A 21,786-nucleotide genomic window follows, 5' to 3' on the forward strand; every position below is an offset into this window, starting at 1 on the left:
TGAGCATCTCAAGAAAGTTTCCACAAGCTTTGCACCTGACCAGTCCACTTTTTTTTTTTTTTGAGATAGAGTCTTGCTCTGTTGCCCAGGCTGAAGTGCAGTGGTGCAATCTCGGTTCACTGCAACCTTCACCTCCTGGGTTCAAGTGATTCTCCTGCCTTAGTCTTCCAAGTAGCTGGGATTACAGGCACACACCACAACACCTGGCTAATTTTTGTATTTTTAGTAGAGATGGGGTTCACCTAGCCAGGCAGGTCTCGATCTCCTGACCTCAAGTGATCCACCCACCTTGACCTCCCAAAGTGCTGGGATTACAGGTGTGAGCCACTGCGCCTGGCTGGCCGGCCCACTGTTGCTTTGACTGAACCACTTCCCCCTCTTGGTAGCCATTGCTTCGATTGTGCTTTGTCTTTAGGACTGCATTGGTAAAGCCATGTTCCATCCTGTTACAATTCTTTGAAGAAATGCTTCAGGATCTTGATCCCTTGTTTACAATTTCCACGGAAAGCTCTGCTCTTGTTTGCAGCTGATCTGGGGGCAACAGTTTTGGCACCCACTGAATGAAACATTTTCTCAACTTTAATTGTTCAGTCAGAATTGTGTAAGTTGAGCCCTGTGAGGTGTTGGCTGTTGTTTGTGCTGTTAGTCACTGGCCCTCTTCAGATTTGGGGCTGCAGATTTTAGGGAAATGCAATCCAGTTTGGGCCCTTCCTTTATCTTCTTAGATTATCCCAGGCAGCAGTCGCCCCTCAGATCCTGGGCCTGTGTCTTCACTGAGGGAAAATCTCCCTTTGCTTAAAATCTAATGCTTTTTAGGATCGGGACTTAGGAGGTATAAATGGCACACACACGGGCCTCAACTCTGCCTCTAGCTCACCCTGTGGCCTCTGTAAGTTTCCTTCTTCTCTGTAATGGGAGTGTTGAGGGATGGTTAGGTTCCAGCTCTGATACTTTTGGGTTCTCTGTCAGGACTGTGGGGAGGATCCTTGGCTCTTGATGTGGCCAGGGCATTTGAAAAGCAAGGAGAGTCCAAGGGTCAGCCAGGGTGACAGCGAGCTGGCAGGGCGGAAGATGGCAGAGCTGAGTGGGCCAGGGTTTCTCTGATGCTCGGGTCTGTCAGCCTCCCAGCCATGGCGGTGAGAGATGAAGGTTGGAGAGGCTCCCTAGGTTCTTACATCATCTATGGTTGTCCAAAAGTTTAAGGATTGCTGAGTGCAACACTTCATTTTACAGAAGAGTAAACTGAGGCCCAGGAGGAGAAGGAACTTGCCTAAGTTTACAAAGTAGGGCAGAGGTTGAAGCAGGATTAACTGAGGCCTCCTGGTTCCCATGTGGAAGAGACAAAGAATGGGCAGGAGGAGGACAGGGGCCAAATCCACCCCTCTCAGTCCCTCATGATCCATCACTTGGCAGTGGCCACATGGACGATCACAAAGCCCTTGATGTCCGGGAAGTGAGGGCTTACAAGGTCCACCTGCAGCTGCCTTGGGCCACTCTTGGAGGGGGTGATGTCAAACTGGACTGAGGCCCTCTCCTGAGGCTCCAGGGTGGGCACACTGGAGGAAAAGGAGGGGAGAAAGGCAGACTGTCAGTCCTCTTGCCATTCTGAGTCTGGCCTGCCAATCCACGGCTCCCCAGACTCCTCAGGATCAAGTTCACCTTGTGGCTTGACATTCAAGCCTTATCAACATGTTTCCAGGCCAGGTGCGTTGGCTCACTCCTGTAATCCCAGCACACTGGGAGGCCGAGGCAGGTGGATCACCTGAGGTCAGGAGTTCGAGACCAGCCTGGCCAACATGGTGAAACCTCACCTCTACTAAAATACAAAAATTAGCCGGGCACGGTGGTGCACACCTGTAATCCCAGCTACTCAGGAAGCTGAGATGGGAGAATCGCTTGAACCTGGGAGGGGGAGGTTGCAGTGAGCCAAGATTGCACCACTGCACTCCAGCCTGGGCAACAGAGTGAGACTCTGTCTAAAAAACAAACAAACAAACAAACAGAAACAACAACCAAAAAAACATGTTTCCAATTTAATTTTCTCTTCTACCACCCGCACTCCTCCTATCCAGCCAGGCTAGTTTTCTGTCTGTGCCCTGAACTTCCCTCCTCTGGGCTTTCATCTGCTCTGTTCCTCCCACCTAGGATGCCTTTCTTATTCCAATCCACCCAAGGCCCAAATCAAGTTGTCTTCTTCCAGGAGAACTTCCCTGACAACACCAGCCATCAGGTGTCGACACCAAGACCTTTGCCTGGCAAACCATCCTTCATGATACCTGAAAATCTCCTGTCCTCCTCCTGCCCATTCTTTGTCTCTTCCACATGGGAACCAGGAGTCCTCAGTTAATCCTGCTTAAATTCATCATTTAAGGCTCAGCTCAAACACCAGCTCCACTGGAACTTCTTCCTGGCCCCACTCTCACTTAAGGGCTGCTTTTGCTACCTCAGACCTTGGACAAGATCTTTTTCACAAATCACACTGTCCTTATGTGAAGGGCCATCTGTATCTGAGAGCCCTTCTCCAGGCAAAACGCCTTCTGTACATCTTAGTTCCTAACAATTACACATGGGCGAGAGCACAGGTCAGTATAATCAAGGACCACATGAGTAGCAAGTGGATGAATAGAATAATGAAGGAGTGAATTAATGGTTGACAATGAATAAGTAAATAAACAAATCCATGAACTAATGGGAACATGTGTGAATGAATGAGTGAAGCATAAATGTAGGAATAAGTGAATGAAAAAATGAGCAAGTGAGTGAATAAATGAGTAAGCAAATTGAAGAATGCATGAATGAATGAGTGGAAGAGAGCAAATTAATGAGAGTGAATAAATGGATAAATAAGTGAAAGTATGGATGAATGATATGAGTGAATGACTGAGTGAATGAGTTATATGATTTGAGTAAATGAATGATTGAATGAATGAAGGAATAAATAAGTGAATGAAGGCTGATATGTATAGGCTGTGGGCTGGTTCCTGGGGTGTCCAGAATCTCCCACAACCCCCATCCCTGGCAACTTCTCTCTGGCTCATCCATAAGGAAGGGAGCCCCATTCCCTGCCAGTCCCCCAGGCTGGCACTTACTCGATGCTGAGCTGTTCCTGGAGAAGGCCGCTGCCCTCCACCATCAGCGCACAGTCCTTCACTCTCTCTAAGAGGGGGTTGACTACTGTCACTTCCACTGTAACTGCCACTCCCACCACGGCTGGGCCCAGAACCTGAAGGGGACAACACCCATGAGCAATTGCGCCTACCCCTCCTCCCTCTAGGAAACTGATGGTCCTGGCTGAGTTAGAGGATGGATCATTAGTCATGTCCACCCCTGCCTCCATATACCCCATTGCTGAATGCCACTATTGCACCCATCCCCTTATGTCCAACCCACTCCTCCCACCCTGGAGAGCTAAAGCTGGAGTTAAAGGCACAAACCCCCCAGCTTCTGACGCCCTCCCCCAGCTCTGGGGAGTGGGTGCCACTAGGAACAGCATGGTAGATGCAGGCTGAGGTCACCTTGATGGTGATGAAGTCCTCTAGAGTAATGTCCTTCTCCACCAGAAGCTTCTCTCCTTTGGTGACAAGGCACATGGCAGCCAACAGGATCTTCTTGTCTTCTGTCAGGTCTTCTTTATACTTAGAGTAAGATATTGTAATTGGGATTCTCTTCTCTGGAAGGGAAAGCAGAAGTGGGAGTTGGGGCTTGATGTCTTTCTTCAACAGCACTGGGAAGAAGGAAGGGAATGCCCAACTAACAGCTCCTTTCTCTCTGGTCCTTGCAACCATTCTGAGACAGACTTTATTCTCCACATTTCTCAAATGAAGAAACCTAAGGCCCAGGGCGGGTATTTTCCTGTTCAAACTCATATAGGAAGTAAACCAAGAAATTAAGATGAGGTGGGAGTCAAATTTAGGTCAGGGAGCTACCACAATACCAGATTATTTCTCCAAGAGCCCCCAGAGATGTTTCCAAGCTTTCCCTACTTATTCAAGATGGAAATCTCTCAGCCCATCAACCATTCATCCCATCCTTCACTGTTTATTCAGCACCTACTATGTGCTAGGTGCAGAGAAGAGGAAGACCAAAGGCATGCCTCAATCTTCCAATCCCGTAAGGCCAATTTCTCGACAACTTTTCCAAATGGCCACCTACATGAAGGCCCAGTCCTGGTCAGCCCCACCAACTGAGGGAAGTCTTCACTGACACCTCCTCCCGGTGCTCTCATGCTCTCTGAGCTCCTGTGGTCCTGGCCATCTCTGTCTCCCTCTCACCAGTCACAAACATCCTACTTAGGTATTCTTTTCTTGTAAGCATGGATCACCACAAACCTCAGTCTTTTTTTTTTTGGAGATGGAGTCTCTCTCTGTTGCAGTGCAGTGGCATGATCTCAGCTCACTGCAACCTCCACCTCCTGGGTTCAAGCAATTCTCCTGCCTCAGCCTCCTGAGTGGCTGGGACTACAGGCACATGCCACCACGCCCAACTAATTTTTGTATTCTTAGTAGAGATGGGGTTTCACCATGTTCGCCAGGATGGTCTCGATCTCTTGACCTCATGATCCGCTTGCCTTGGCCTCCCAAAGTGCTGGGATTACAGGTGTGAGCCATCGTGCCCGGACCATATATTTTTTTTTTCTGACTACTATATATTCTTTCTTTTAGGTTCAATGTGCTCTTTCTGGTTTGCTCCCAGGCCCTCTCATTCCCTATTGTTCTACTCCCACTGTTTCTTTTATTTCTATTTTCTTCCTGACTCTGAAGGCATCTGAGTTTTTAACTCATGGAAAAGTCCTTAAAGGGCTCAACTTGGCTCATGTGCTCTGCTACCCCAGGGCTTTGAATATCGTAGATTCTCCTGAATGCCAGTATGCCGATTCACATGTTAAAGTATGATTTTGTTTCATGGGCTCCCTTAGTTCAGTAGGTCATTATTGGAAGAAACTTTGTTACAATAACAGTAATAAATAATAAGTATAGGCCGGGTGCAGTGGCTTACGCCTGTAATCCCAGCACTTTGGGAGGCGAAGGCGGGTGGATCACCTGAGGTCAGGAGTTCGAGACCAGCCTGACCAACATGTTGAAACTCTGTCTCTACTAAAAAAATTTACAAAATTAGCAGGGCTTGGTGATGTGTGCCTGTAATCCCAGCTACTTGGGAGGCTGAGGCAGGAGAATTGCTTGAACCCAGGAGGTGGAGGTTGCAGTGAGCTGAGATTGCACCACTGCACTCCAGCCTGAGCGACAGAGAGAGACTCTATCTCAAAATAACAATAACAATAACAATAATAATTACAATTATAAAAGCTAACTTTTACTAAGGGATTAAAGTGTACTGCACTTGGAAGCGCTTTCACAGATTGACTTATTTAATCCTTACAACAATTCTATGTGCGGGTATTATTATTTTTATTTTATTGATTTATTGATTTATTATTTTATTGATAATGTGTTATTATTGATAATAATATCAAAAACACTGATAATAAACATCATAAATTGAATGTTCATTAGGTAGTAGGAATGATGCCAAATACTTTATACACATTATATCATTTACTCCTTGCATGGTGATAGACCACGGTTCTCCAAGTGTGGTCCTAGGACTGGCAGCATCAGTGTCACCTGGGAACTTGTTAGAAATGTAAATTCTCAGTCTCCAGCATGAGAACCATCATATGCCACCATATGATACACATGAGCAGAGCTTTGGGCATCAGCTCAGACCCTGGGAGAAAGGAGGAGAAAAGGAGCCCTTTAAAATGTTTGCATCAGGGCTTTTTGAAGTTCTCTGACTCATAGACTCCACTAACAATCTAATAAAAGCTAAGACCCCTTTCCCTAGAACAATGGTTCTCAATAGCACCGTCACTCAGCTGGGCGTAACTGACATCTGTAGAATATTGCATCCAACAACAGCAGGATACACATTCTTCTCAATCTCACACGGAGCATTCACCAAAATTGATCACATTCTGTGGCATAAATGACAAATTAACAAGTTTAAAATAATATAAATTATGCAATATATGCCCCCAGAACACAATGAAATCAAACTGGAAATCAATGACAGAAAGAGAGCTGAAAAATCTAAAATATCTAGAGATTAAACAACACACTTCAAGAAGAACACATGAGACAAAGAAGAAGTCTCAAGAGAAATTTAAAAGTATTTCGAAGTAAATGAAAATGAAACTACAACTTATCAAAATTTGTGGGCGCATGCCTGTAGTCCCAGCTACTTGGGAGGCTGAGGAGGGAGAATCACCTGAGCCCGGGAAGTTGAGGCTACAGTGAGCCATGATTGTGCCACTGCACTCCAGCCTGGGTGACGGAATGAGACTCTGTCTGAAAAGCAAAACAAAACAAACAAACAAACACCCCTCCCCCAACACACAAACTTGTAGGATGCAGCAAAAGCAGTGCTTAGAGAGAAGTCTATAGTATTCAATACATATGATAGAAAAGAAGAAGGATCTAAAACCAATAATCTAAACTTCTGCTTTAGGAAACTATAAAAAGGAGACCACGTTAAATTCATCTTAAGCAGAAGAAAAGAAATGATAAAAATTAGAGCAGAAATCAGTAAAATTGAAAATCAGAGATCAATAGAGAAAATCAGCAAAACCAAAAGCTGGTTCTTTGAAAAGATCAGTAAAGCCAATAAGCCTCTAGCAAGGCTAACTTAGAAAAAAAAGAGAGAAGGCACAAGTTACTAATATGATAAATGCAAGAGAGGACATCTCTACAGATCCCATGGACGTTAAAAGGATAGTAAAGGTAACAACTTTGAAGAGTTAGAAAAAAACAGATAGTAAAGGAATATTATGAACAACTTTATGCCCACAGGTTTGATAACCTAGATGAAAGGGACCAGTTCCTGAAAGAAAAAATCTGCTAAAACTCACATAAGAAGAAACAGACAACATGAATAGGCCTATATCTACTAAAAAATGGAATCAGTACTTAATAACCTTCCAAACCAGAACACATTAATCCCAGATGGGTTCACTGGTGAATTATACCAAGCATTTAAGAAAAAAAATTATAGCAAATCTCTACAATCTCTTCCAGAAAATGGAAGCAGAGAAATACTATCTAATTAATTCTGTGAGGCCAGCATTACCTTAATGCCAAAAACCAGACAAAGACATTGCAAGAAAAAGAAAACTACAGACCAATATGAACATAGATGCAAAAATTCTCCACAAAATATTGATAAATTGAATCAACAATGTATAAAAAATTACATGCTATGATCAAGTGGGATTTATTCTAGGCATGTAAGGCTGGGTCAATATTAAAGGTCAATTAATATAGTCCATCAAATCAACAGGAAAAAATAACATGATCATATCAATAGATACAGAAAAAGAATTTGATAAAATCCAACACCCATTCCTGATAAAGCTCTCAGCAAACTAGGAATACAGGAAGAATTTACTCAACTTGATAAAGAACATCTACAAAAAACCTACAGCAAACATTGTCCTTGATGGTGACGATTAGCAACAAGGCAAGGATGTCCCCTCTTACTATTCCTTTTCAACATCATATTGGAAGTCCTAGCTAATGCAATAAGACAAAACAAGGGAATAAAATGTATACAGATTGGGAAGGAAGAAATAAAACAGTCTTTGTTGACATATGATATAATTGTTTATGTAGAAAATCCAAAAGAATTGTCAACAACAACAAACAAAAAATCCTGGAAATAATGAGTGGTAATAGCAAGGATACAGGGTATAAGATTACTAATATACAGAAGTCAATCACTTTCGTATATACCAGCAATGAACAATTGGAAATTAAAATTAAAAACATAATACCATTTATGTTAGCACCACCAAAAATGGAATTCTTAGGCATTAATTTAACAAAATACTTACAAGATCTACACAAGAAGAACTGTAAAACTGTGATGAAAGAAATCAAAGAACTAAATAAACGGAGAGATATTCCATGTTCATGGATAGAAAGGCTCAATATTGTCAAAATGTCAATTTTTCCTAATTTGATCTATAGATTCAATGCAATCTGAAGAAGTTATTTTGTGGATATTGACAAACTGATTCCAAACTTTATGTGTGGGTGAGAGGCAGGAATGAAGAGAAGTCGGATAATGGGTACAAGATAGTTAGAAAGAATAAGTTCTAATATTTCATAATACAGTAGGGAAATTATATTAATAGTGATTTATGGTATGTTTCTAAATAGTTAGAATAAATAAATTGTATTGTTTTGAACACAAAGAAAAGATACAGATAAATGTATAAGGTGATAGATATCCCAGTTACCCTGATTTCATTGTTACACATTCTATACATGTATCAAAATATGTGTACCCACAAAATATGTACTATTATGATATATCAGTTAAGATTTTTTTAAAGAGCCATGACATAAAAAAGTTTATGTCAAGAGGCAAAAGACCCAGAGTAGTCAATACAATTGTACAATTGTACAATATTGAAGGAGAGGAACAAAGTTAGAGGACTAGCACTACCTGACTTCAAGATTTACTATAAAGGTACAATAATCAAGACAGTGTGGTATTAGTGAAAAAATGGACAAAGACAGGCATACCCTATTTTATTGTGCTTCATTTTATTGTACTTTGCAGATATTGCATTTTTTACAAATTGAAGGTTTGTGGCAACCCTGAGTCAGGCAAGTCTATAAGAGCCATTTTTTCCAAGAGCGTGTGTTTGCTTCTATGATCAGTGATCTTTTTTTTTTTTCTTTAAGACAAGGTCTTGCCCTGTCACCCAGGCTGTAGGTGCAGTGGTGTGATCATAGCTCACTGCAAACTTCCAACTCTTGGGCTCAAGCAATCCTCCTGCCTCAGACTCCAAGTAGCTAGGACTATAGAAGCATGCCACCACACCCAGCATATATTTTTTATTTTAATTTTTTGTAAATACGGGGTTTTGCTGTGTTGCCCAAGCTGGTCTCAAACTCCTAGGTTCAAGCAATTCTCTCACTTTGGCCTCCAAAAGTGATTGGGATTGGGATTACATATGTGAGCCCCTGTTCCCAGCCCTTGATCAGTGATCTTTGATGCTATTATTGTAACTGTTTGCTGGCACCACAAACCATGCCCTGTAAGATGTTGAACTTAATTGATAAATGTTGTGTGAGTTCTGACTGCTCCACTCACTGGCCATTTCCCCATCTCTCTCCCTTCCCTCAGGCCTCCCTATTCCTGGATACACAACAATATTGAAATTAGGCCAATTAATAAACCTACAATGGCCTCTAGGTGTTCAAGTTAATGAGAGTTATATGTCTTTCACTTTAAATCAAAAGCTAGAAATGATAGCTTAGTGAGGAAGGCACATAGAAAGCCAAGATGGGCCAGAAGCTAGGGTTCTTGTGCCAAATAGCAAGGTTTTGAATGCAAAGGGAAAGTTCTTGAAGGAAATTAAAAGTGCTACTCTTGAAGGAAACTAAAAGTGACATAGGAATGATAAGAAAGCAAAATAGCCTTATTGCTAATATGGAGAAAGTTTTAGTCATCTCCATATAAGATCACAGCAGCCATAACATTACATTAAGCCAAAGCCTAATCCAGAGCAAGGTCCTGATTCTCTTCAATTCTATAAGGATTGAGAGACATTAGGAAGCTACAGAAGACAAGTTTGAAGCTAGCACAGGTTGGTTCATAAGGTTTAAGGAAAGAAGCCATCTCTATAACATAAAAGTGCAAGCTGAAGCAACAAGTGCTGATGTAGAAGCAACAGCAAGTTATGCAGAGACTCTAGCTAAGATCACTGGTGAAGATGGCTACATAAAACAACAGATTTTTTAATGTAGAAAAAATAGCTTTATATTGGAAGAAGATGCCATCTAGGACTTTCATAGCTGGACAGAAGTCAATGCCTGGCTTCAAAGCTTCAAAGGACAGGCTGACACTGTGCATTAAGGAGTTAATGCAGCTGGTGACTTTAAGTTGAAGCCAATGCCCATTTACCATTTCTAAATCCTAGGGCCCTTAAGAATTATGCTAAATCTACTTTGCCTGTGGTCCATAAAGGAACAATGAAGCCAGGACGATAGCACATCTGTTTATAGCATGGTTTACTGAATATTTTAGGCCAACAGTTGAGACCTACTGATCAGAAAAGAAGATTCCTGTCAAAGTATTACTGCTCATTGACAATGCACCTAGTCACTCAAGAACTCTGATGGACGTGTACAATGAGATTAATGTTATTTTCAAGCCTGTTAACATCCATTCTGCAGACCATGAATCAAGGAGTAATTTTAACTTTCAAGTCTTTTTATTTAAGAAATACATTTCATAAAGCCATAGCTGCCGTAGATAGTGATTCCTCTAATGAATCTGGGCAAAGCCAATTGAAAACCTCCTGGAAAAGATTCACCATTCTAGACACCATTTAGTTATTCATGATTCATGGGAGGAGGTAAAAATATCAACATTAATAGGAGTTGGAAAGAAGTTGATTCCAACTCTTATGGATGACTTTGAGGGATTCAAGATTTCAGTGCAGGAAGTCACTGATGATGTGGTGGAAACAGCAAGAGAATTAGAGTGCAACCTAAAGATGTGACTGAATTGCTCCATCTGATGGTAAAACTTGAACAGATGAAGAGTTGCTTCTTATGTGTGAGCAAATAAAGTGTTTTTCAAAGATGGAATCTACTCCTGGTGAAGATGCTCTAAACATTGTTGAAATGGCAACAAAAGATTTTGAATATTACATAAACTTAGTTGATAAAGCAGTGGCAGGGTTTAAGAGGATTGACTCCAAGTTTGAAAGAAGTTCTACTGTGAGTAAAATGCTATCAAACACCATCGCATACTACAGAGAAATCCTTCGTGAAAGGAAGAAAGTCATTCAATGTGGCAAATTTCATTGTTGTCTTATTTTAAGAAATTGCCACAACCACCCCAACCTTTGGCAACCACTACCCTGATCAGGTAGTAGTGTTGTGATGGTGTTTGATAGCATTTTACTCACTGTAGAACTTCTTTCAAACTTGGAGTCAATCCTCTCAAACCCTGCCACTGCTTTATAAACTAAGGTAGCAGCCATCAACATTGAGGCAAGACCTTCCACCAGCAAAAAGATTATGACTCAGTGAAGGTTCAGATTGTTAACTTTTTTTTTTTTTGAGAAAGAGTCCCCCTTTGTTACCCAGGCTGGAGTGCAGTGGCAGGATCTCAGCTCACTGCAGCCTTGACCTCCTGGGCTCAAGTGATCCTCCCACCTCGCTTCTGAGTAGCTGAGACAACAGGTGTGTACCACCATGCCTGGCTAATTTTTTTGTTTTCTTTCTTTCTTTTTTTTTTTTTTTTGTAGAGATGGAGTTTCACCATGTTGCCCAGGTTGGTCTTGAGCTCTTGAGCTCAAGTGATCCTTCTGCCTCAGCCTCCCAAAGTGCTGGGATTACAGGTATGCACCACCTGTGTCTGGCCCCGATTGTTAGCATTTTATAGCCATAAAGTATTTTAAAATTAAGATGCATATTTTTTTAAAAGAAATAATGCTATTGCACACTTTATAGACTACAGTATAATGTAAACATAACTTTTATATGCACTGGGAAGCCAAAACATTTGTGTGACTTGCTTTATTGCAATATTCCTATTATTGTGGTGGTCTGGAACCAAACCTGCAATATCTCTGGGGTATGCCTCTAGATCAATGGAATAGAAGAGAGTTCAGAAATAGACCTGCACAAATATAGTCAGTTGATCTTTGACAAAGTAGCAAAGGAAATAACAATGGAGAAAAGATAGTCAACAAGTGGTGCTGAAGCAACTGGATATCCACACGGGGAAAAACAATCTAGACACAGGACTTACATTCTTTACAAAATTTACTAAACTGAATCATTGACCTAAATGTAAAATGCAAAACTACGGAACTCTTAAAGATAACATGGGAGAAAATCTAGATGACCTGAGATTGGTAATTTTTTTTTTTTTTTGAGATGGAGTCTTGCTCTATTACCTAGGCTGGAGTGCAGTGGCGTGATTTTGGCTCACTGCAACCTCCGCCTCCCGGGTTCAAGCGATTCTCCTGCCTCAGCCTCCCGAGTAGCTGGGATTACAGGCACCCACCACCACACCCAGCTACTTTTTGTATTTTTAGTAGAGATGGGGTTTCACCATGTTGGCCAGGCTGGTCTCAAACTCCTGATCTCAAGTGATCCACCTGCTTCAGCCTCCCAAAGTGCTGGGATTACCGCCATGAGCCACCACATCCAGCCGCTATTTTTTTTTGATACAATACCAAAGGCATGATCCATGAAAGAAAAAATTGATAAGTTGGACTTTATTATAACTAAAAACTCTGCTCTGCAAAAAATACTGTGAAGAGACTGAGAAGAGAGGACACAGACTGGGAGAAAATGTTTGCAAAAGACATCCAATAAAAGACTGTTATCCAAAATACACAAAGACCTTTTAAAAACCAGCAATGAGAAAATGAACAACCCAATTAAAATAGGGGCAAAAGATCTGGACACCTCACCAAAGAAGAGATACAGATGTCAAATAAGTATATGGAAAGATACTCAATGTCATATGTCATTAGTGAACAGTAAACGCTGATATACTTTTACACACCTATTACAATGTCAATAATCCAAAACACACAATACCATCTGCTGGATAGAATAGGAAACAACAGGAATTCTCATATATTCCTGGTGGGAATTCAAAATGATACAGCCACTTTGGAAGACAGTTTGTCAGTTTCTTACCAAAACATACTCTTACCATAAGATCCAGCAAGTGTGCTCCTTGGTATTTATCTAAAGAATTTAAAATTCGGGCCAGGCGTGGTGGCTCACGCCTGTAATCCCAGCACTTTGGGAGGCCGAGGCAGGTGGATCACGAGGTCAGGAGATCAAGACCATCCTGGCCAACACGGTGAAACCCTGTCTTTACTAAAAATACAAAAATTAGCTAGGTGTGGTCGTGTGTGCCCGTAATCCCAGCTACTCGGGAGGCTGAGGCAGGAGAATCACTTGAACTCGGGAGGTGGAGGTTGCAGTGAGCCAAAATCGCACCACTGCACTCTAGCCTGGTGACAGAGAGAGACTCTGTCTCAAAATAAATAAATAAATAAATAAAAATAAAAACTCAAGCCCACACAAAAACCTGCATAAGGATGTTTACAGCAGCTTTATTCATAATTGCCAAAACTCGGAATCAACCAAGATGTCCTTCAGTAGGTGAATGGATAAACTGTGTACATCCATATAATGGAATACTATTTTGCAATAGGAAGAAATGATCTATCAAGACACAAAAACCATAAGGGATCCTTAAATGCATATTGCTAAGTGAAAGAAACCAATCTGAAAAAGCTTAATTATACCGTATGATTTCAACTAGATGACACCATGAAACAGGCAAAAGTATGGAGACAGTAAAAAGATCAGTGGTCACTGGGGGTTCAGGCAAGGGAGGGAGGGATGAATAGGTGGGGCACATAGGTGGAACATGGGGATACTGGGGGGGTGAAACTATTCTGTGTGATAGTGGAATGTTAGATACATGCCATTATACATTTGTCAAAAGCCATAGAATGCACAACACAGAGTGAACCCTAATATTAACTATGAATTTTAGTTAATAATACTGTGTGAATGTTGGCTCGTTAATTGTAACGAATGTACCGCACTAAAGCAAGATGTTAATAACGGGGAGAGGCGTGGTGTAGGCAGGGATATGGGAACTCTCTGTACTTCCCACTCAAAGTTTTCTGAAAACCTAAAACTACTTAAAAACCTAATAATTTAATAAATTATATGTTTTAATAGTCTATCATTTGGCCAAAGAATTTCACTTTTTTTTTGTTTTTTTAGACAAGAGTCTCGCTCTGTCGCCCAGGCTGGAGTGCAGTGGTGCGATCTCGGCTCACTGCAAGCTCTGCCTCCCGGGTTCACGCCTTTCTCCTGCTTCAGCCTCCTGAGTAGCTGGGACTACAGGTGCACGCCGCCACGCCCGGCTAATTTTTTTGTATTTTTAGTAGAGACGGGGTTTCACTGTGTTAGCCAGGATGGTCTCGATCTCCTGACCTTGTGATCCACCTGCCTTGGCCTCCCAAAGTGCTGGGATTACAGGCGTGAGCCACTGAGCCTGGCCCAAGAATTTCACTTTTGTGATATAGTCTAACAAAAGTGCAAAATCCAGAGGAAAAAAAATGATTTCTTTTTGCCTCAGAATGTTCACTTGCTTGCCTGACACTCTGTAGATAAATTAAACAAAAGTTTAGTGTTATTTTTAATAGCAATAAGCTGATAACTACCTAAAAGAAAAGATAGGTCACCATATATTTATTAAAAATCTATTAAATTCTATTTATTTAAACCTCTATTAAAATGATGTTTGTGAGGAGCTTATAAAAATATTTAAAATACAATGTAATATGAAAAGAGCAGGGCATTAATGAGTATTTGTAATATTTAAGCAGAACTGTCTTTCAGAAAGCAAACAGGCTTTAAAGATTTGGAAGTAAAATACATCAACAGTTTGCAGGTGGGTGGTAGAATCATAGGTGATTTTTCTCTTTTGCTTTCCAAATTTTTATGAATATGTATTACTTTTAATATGAAAAAAATTGCTAAAAGCCAGAGGGAAGTGTATGTTAATTAAAATTTTATGATGAAGTGTTATTTTGTGATTTAGACTTTGTGAAAAATAAATGACAAAAAAAGCTAAAAAAGTGTGACACCTCCTTCATACATTTTCACACCCTGTGAAAATCCACAAGCTTCACTTACCAGAAACTGGCCCAGAGCAACAATTTCTTTGTTTAATTGAATCCTTAGAATTCAGAAAGTATGTGAAAGGAGAGAGAGGCAAAGGAGAGATAGAAATACAGAGATAGACTGAGAGAGAGAGAGAGAGGAGAGATAGAGAGATAGATGAAAAAGCCAAAGGGAAAGAGACAGAAAGACAGGGAAGGAGAGACAGATGGAGAGGGAGATATGGGCAAAAAGACAGACAGACTAGGAAAAAAGTGTAAGAATAATCAAAGAGGATACATTTAATAAATCATCCATGAAGTGCTATGTGTTCAAGGATCACGAAAAAAATCCTTTAACCTTAGCCTCCCGGGTTCAAGTGAGTCTCCTGCCTCAGCCTTTCGAGTAGCTGGGACTACAGGCGTGTGCCACCATGCCCGGCTAATTTTTTTGTATTTTTAGTAGAGATGGGGTTTCACCGTGTTAGCCAGGATGGTTTTGATCTCCTGACCTCGTGATCCGCCTGCCTTGGCCTCCCAAAATGCTAGGATTACAGGCGTGAGCCACCGTGCCTGGCCTCAATATATTTTTTAAGAAACAGTTGGAATAAGGTCAGTTAAAAAAATACAAAAACCTTTAAAAAGACTGAAGCCACTCTCTTCTGCTATGAAATACTAAGGATAAATTGTAGGCAAATGTACCATTAGGTGTGTTGAGCATATTTGGTGTGGGCTGACCTGACCACTCCATAACCTGAAGTCAAGCAATTGCATCAGCTGAGTAAATGTGCACTGTGGTCAACGTTCCTAGCCTTGAACCCTGGCTTTGCCCCTTCCTGGTCTTGGTCAGGAGTGTGTCTCTCATGCCAGACTGCCTGGATTTGGGTCCTGCAACTATGCACACTGACTGTGTGACTCTGAACTCGTGACTTCACCTTTCTTGGTGTGAGTTTTCTCCTTTCAAAGATGGAGCTAGCACTAGTACCACACACAAGGTGGCTGGAGGGATTATGCTGTCACATGCAGAATTCTTGGGACAGGGCTTGACACATTTAAGCACTTAATAAACATCTCTGGCCCGGTGCCGTGGCTCAAGCATGTCATCCCAGCACTTTGGGAGGCCAAGGCAGGCAGATCACTTGAGTCCAGCCTGGGCAACATCGTGAAACCCCTTCTCTACTAAAAATACAAAAATTATCTGGGTGTGGTGGTGCATGCCTGTAGTCCCAGCTACTCAGGAGGCTGAGGCAAGAGAATCCCTTGAACCCGGGAGGTGGAGGTTGCAGTGAGCTAAGATCACACCACTTCACTCCAGCCTGGGTGACAGAGCGAGACACTGTCTCAAAAAAACCCGAAAACCAAAACAAAGAAAACCATCTGTTACCAGTCCAGCCCTCTCCCACAGAACACCTGGAGCCAAATGGGCTCCAGAATTTTTTTGGATTTTAGAAAAGTAATGCATGGCATATTCCATATATGCTGAAATACCCCCAGCCTGTATTTATTTGGTGTGTAAAAATTCATTCTAATTAAAAAAATAGAAACTATAAATCACATCTTCATCAGATTGCCACCAGATGCATGTGGACTTGCATTACTGTTATTATTGTTTTGCCCCTCCGAGTCTCAGTTTTCTCATCTGTAAAGTTGGGACAAGAGGCAAGGCACTGAGCACAATGCTCAAGAATGTCCCCTTCCTTCCTGGGGATGAATGCAGTCCTGGGAAATCCCCCTGACCTCTGCAACCCTCCTGAAAAAGGAGGTGGCTTGGCCTGATTCCACCAAGCCAGGGTACACTTACCTTCTTGTGGCCCCAGCCTCAAGGCGTGGGATTCATGCAGGATCTCTGCCACTGGCTTGCGGGTGTAGAGGATGGTGGCACCGCTCAGGTTGACCCTCACCCGCTGGGCCCGGGAGGTGAGGTTGGCCAAGCACAGGGCCAGTCTCAGGTCGTGGCCCAGCATGGGAGGCTCTAGCACCTTGAACTTGCCAGCGATGCTGGGCTTGGTGGCGGGCTCCAGGAGGTTGTCACGCCAGAGACAGCGCCCCCCAGCCCTGCGGATCCGGATTCTCCTTCCAGAGGCTTCCATGCTGAACAGCCTCTTCACCGCCTTGCTGTACACCTGCCTCTCTTTCCGGGACCCTGCAGGGCATCACACAACGTCAGCGGCAGGCACCCGCTTGCTCCTTTAATTTACCATGGCTCGTGGAAGTCAAACTGGCAGTTCAAGAGCCATACGCACACCGGCGCCACATGCCTTGTGTTTGATTCTCTATGTAAATAAAATTTTAAATCAGTTGCCAGGAAATTTCACATAAAAATGCAAATTTCCAGCTTCTCTGACAGCTGGGTCAAAAGCCTCATATAATAATGATAGCTAGCACTTTTGCAGATTTGCTATGTGTACTATAGCACTTGGTGCTATATTTTTTTTCTCTAGGAGGTACTACAGAGGTATTGTCATCACCCACATTTAACAGACAAGGAAGCCGAGACACAGAGAAGTAAAGTAACTCCTCAATCACACAGCTTATGTGGTAAGTGAGGGAGCTGGGACTTGAACAGGCAGTAAAGCTCCAAATTCCATTTATGCTCCCTTACCACTGTCTACATGGCAATAATGGTCTTGCAGGAAGCGGGACTTGACTCCGGAGTTGGGGCTCAAACTCAGGACTAGATTAAAGACAAATGGAAACAGGGAGGAGGCAAAAGCGCTTCTCTATAAGACATGCCCACCAGTGCTATCGTAACACCCAGAACTTACTACCCCTTTTCAAGGCAATCACCTGGAAGTTACCACCCTTTTCCTAAAAATTTCTGCATAATCTGCCCTTTAATTTGCATGTAATTAAAACTGAGTATAAATATGATTACAAAACTGTAGGGTATAACAACTTCATTCTTTTGCATGTGGATATACAGCAGTCCCAACACCATTTGTTGACAAGACTATTTTTATTCTTTCTCCGTTGAATTTTCTTGACACCCATGTAGAAACCAATTGAACATAATTTTAAGGGCTTCTTTTTGGACTCTCAGTTCAATTTCTTTGATGTCTATGTCCCTTCTTATGCCAATATCACACTGTCGGGGTTTCTGTATATTTGTAGTACTTTTTGTTTGTCTGTTTGTTTTTGAGACAGGATCTCACTCTGTCACCCAGAGCTGCTATGCTGGGCATACTGCCTATGGGGTAGCCCTGGCCCACAAGGAGCAGCACCTTTGCTGTTGCTGCACACTGCTGCTTTAAGAAAAGTTGCTAACACCACTGGTTCATCCTTAAATTCTTTCCTGGGTGATGCCAGGAACCCTCCTGGGCTAAGCCTGCATGTCCTATATCAGTCTAGAGTTGAGCAATAGCATCCCCCCTAGAGGGAATGCACTCTCTGGTTGTCCATGATCCTCACCCTGTAATTCTCACTCACGGGGTTCTGTCGGTGGGGCTTCTGTAGACTTGAGAGTTTAGGGCCCCTGATACACCACTTTCCCCACTGCTAGCACAGACCTCTCTTTTGAGCTCCAGAACAATACAAGGAACTGGACAGCACCCCCCAGGTGTCTCACAGGTGCCTCAAATCCAACCAAATCCACCAACTGCCCAGCAGCATTCCTCATCCCAGCCAGTGGTGCAGCCATGAGCCCAGGTGTACAAGCCAGAAGCCTGGGGGTGTTCTTGACTCTTCTCTCACCTTTATCACTCACAACAGAGCCCTCACCAGGTCCTGCTGAGCATCCTCCTTAGGCTCTGGAATCTGTCCTCTTCTCTCATCTCTCTTCCCCCATCAGACCACCATACAAACCGCCTCACCATGAAGTCAGTGTGTGAGCTTTTATTACTGTTTTCATTACTCTGTCCCTGCAAGCTTCAGTTTTCCTATCTGTAAAGTGGGGACAAGAGGCCCACAAGCAAAGCACTGAGCACGATAATCAAGAACGTCCCCTCCCTTCCTGGGAATGTAGGATCCATCCCATTCCAGTTCTGTTTCCACTCTGATGATTCCAAAATCCAATTCTGATGGTTCCCCTTCCCTGTTTGAAACCTGTGGCATGTGGTCTTCACACCACTCTCCCCTGAAGGTACCCTGATACTGTGTGACCCTGGTCTGATCACTTGGTGTTGCTGTGAACACCAAGGTTCTTTAACATTCGATGTTTTATTATTAAAATGTATGTGAGTTCTGCTACTGTACAATATATTTTTACTATGAAAATGTTTCATTTCCCTGCCAAAGAATGTAACGCCACCTTCTCATGGAGGCCTTCTCTGACCACCTGATTTTTTTAACAGCTTTATTGAGATATAATTCCATAACACACAATTCACCCATTTTAAGAGTGCAATTCAATGTTTCTTAGTAGTTCACAGAACTGTGCACCCCATCATCACAATCTAATTTTAGAACTTTTTGTCACCCCCTCCCAAAAATTCTGTAACCATCAGGAGTCACTTCCCATTCCTCCCCACTCCAACCCCAGCCCTAGGCAATCACTAATATAATTCATAATTTGCCTATTCTGGACATTTCATATAAAGGGAATCATACAACATGTGGTCTTTTGTGAAATTTTTCCGCTTAACATCATGTTTTCAAGGTTCGTTCACGTTGTAGGTAGCATGTATCAGTACCGCGTTCCTTTTTATTTCTGACTAGTATTCCACCGGATGGATATACATTTTATTTATCTATTGATGGGTATTTGAGCTGTTTCTACTTTTTATCTATTTTAAATAACGTTTCTATAAATATTCATGTAAAGTTTTTGTGTGGGTGTTTGTTTTCATTCTCTTGGAAATGTAGCTGGGAGTGCAATTGCCGGGTCATGATAACACTATGTTTAACATTTTGAGAAACTGTCAAAGTGTTTTCCAAAGTGGCTGCACAATTGTAAATTTCCACCAGCAATGTATGAGTGTTTCAATTTCTCCACATCTTCACCAACACTAATTGTCTGTCTTTTTGATGACAGTAGTTCTAGTGGATGTGAAGTGCTATCTCATTGTGGTTTTGACATGCATTTTCCTAATGACTTAATGATGTTAAGCATCTTTTTATGTGCTTATTGGCCATTTGTATATGGTCCTTGGGGAAATGTTCATTCACATCCTTTGCCATTTTAAAATTGGATTATTTATTTATTTCTTTATTTTGTAGAGATGGAGTCTTGCTATGTTGCCCAGGCTGGTCTTGAACTCCTAGCCTCAAGTACTCCTCCCGCCATGGCCTCTCAAGGTGCTAGGATGGGCCAAGCATGGTGGCTCATGCCTGTAATCCTAGCACCTTGAGAAGCCAAGGCGGGAGGAGCACTTGGACTTTCAGGTGCTCTCAAAAAAAATTATTTTTTTTATGGTTGAGTTGTAAGAGTTGCATATACATATATTCTAGATGAGAGTGCTTTATCCATTCAATACATAATTTGCAAATATTCTCTCCTGTTCCATGGGCTATCTTTCCACTTTCCTGATGGTACTGTTTGCAGGACAAGTTTTTAACTTTGATAAAGTCCAATTTTTTCCTTTGTTACTTGTGCTTTTGATGTTGTTTCTGAAAAGGCTTGGTGTAACCCAAGATCATGAAGATTTACTCCTATGTTTTCTTCCAAAAGTTTTATAGTTTTAGCTCTCACATGTAAGTCTATAAACCATTTTGAGAAATTTTTGTGTATCATGTGAGATAGGAGGCCAACTTCATTCTTTTTATTTTCCTTTTTTAAAATTTTTCATGTAACCAGTGGGGTGTAACAACTTCATTCTTTTGCATGTGGAGATATACAGTGGTCCCAACACCATTTGTTAAAAGATATTCTTATTCTTTCTCCATTGACACGCTTGTAGAATCAAGCATTGTAGAATCAATTGAACATAATTTTAAGGGTTTATTTTTTGACTCTCAGTTCAATTTCTTTGATCTATATGTCCATTCTCATGCCAGTATCACACAGTCTGGGTTACTGTATATCTGTTGTAATTTTTGTCTGTCTGTTTATTTTTGAGACAGAATCTCACTCTGTCAACCAGGCTGGAGTACAGGCTCACTGCAACCTCAACCTCCCAGGCTCAAGCAATCCTCCCACCTCAGCCTCCTTGAGTAGCTGGTAGCCATGCCACCACACTCAGCTAATTTTTAAAATTTTTTGTAGAGATGAAGTCATCCATGTTGCCCAGCTGGCCTGAAGGGAGATTTCCTGAACTGAAGGGAGTCTCCTGACTTGGCCTCCTGAAGTGCTGGGATCACAGACATAAGCCACCATGCCTGGCTGTAAGTTTTGAATTTGGGAAGTATGAACACTCCAACTTCTTTTTCAAGATTGTTTGGGCTATTTGGGGTTCCCTTGCATTTCCAAATGAATTTTATGATCAGGTTGCTAATTTTGGGAAAAATAACTCAGCTGTAACTTTGATAGGATTTTGTTGAGTCTGTAGGTCAATTTTGAGAGTGTTGCAATTTTAACAATATAAACCCTTTCGATCCATGAAAATGGGATGCCTTTTCATTTATTTAGATCATTAATTTCTTTCAACAATGTTTTGTAGTTTTAACATATAAATCTTGCTCTTCTTTTGTTGAATTTATTCCTAAGTATTTTATTCTTTTTGATGCTATTGTAAACAGATTTATTTTCTTAATTTCATTTTTGGATTATTCATTGCTGGTATCTAGAAATATGATTAATTTTTGTGTATTGATCTTGTGTTCTGCAAACTTGCTGAACTTGTTTATCATCTCTAATAGCTTTTTAATGGATTCCTTAGGATTTTACATATACAAAATTATGTCTTGTGCAAATTTCTTTCCAATTTGGAAATTTCTCTATTTCCATTTCTTCCTCCCTCTCTTCCTCCCTCTCTTCTTTTGTCTTCTTTCTTTTTATTTTAAAAATTGTGATAAAATACATATAACATAAAATTTACCATCTTAACCATTTTTAAGTGTACACTTCTGTGTCATTAAGTACATTCATATTGTTGTGAAACCATCACTACCATCTATCCAGAGCTCTTTTCATCTTGATTGAAACTCTGTGCCTAATAAACAATAATGCCCATTCTCCCCAGATCTTAGCC

General features: G+C 41.5%; 1 protein-coding gene across 2 annotated transcripts in view; it reads right to left on the reverse strand.

Annotated features, from left to right (window-relative positions):
* Positions 1-1,292: 1,292 nt before the first annotated feature.
* The window catches only part of TGM6 (transglutaminase 6), a 53,289-nt gene continuing 32,795 nt past the window's right edge, over positions 1,293-21,786 (reverse strand). Inside the window, exons 10-13 of one of the 2 annotated variants that reach the window (XM_002830117.2) lie at positions 16,524-16,865; positions 3,516-3,670; positions 3,090-3,223; positions 1,293-1,556 (exon numbers count right to left, since the gene is read on the reverse strand). In XM_002830117.2, the coding sequence (XP_002830163.1) occupies positions 1,403-1,556; positions 3,090-3,223; positions 3,516-3,670; positions 16,524-16,865 (785 nt within the window). In that variant the 3' untranslated portion in view covers positions 1,293-1,402. The remainder of the gene's footprint in view (positions 1,557-3,089; positions 3,224-3,515; positions 3,671-16,523; positions 16,866-21,786) is intronic. The other variant, XM_002830118.2, reaches the window with a different exon arrangement.

Source organism: Pongo abelii, chromosome 21 (genome assembly GCF_028885655.2).
Source record: "Pongo abelii isolate AG06213 chromosome 21, NHGRI_mPonAbe1-v2.0_pri, whole genome shotgun sequence".
Taxonomy (NCBI): Eukaryota; Metazoa; Chordata; class Mammalia; order Primates; family Hominidae; genus Pongo; species Pongo abelii.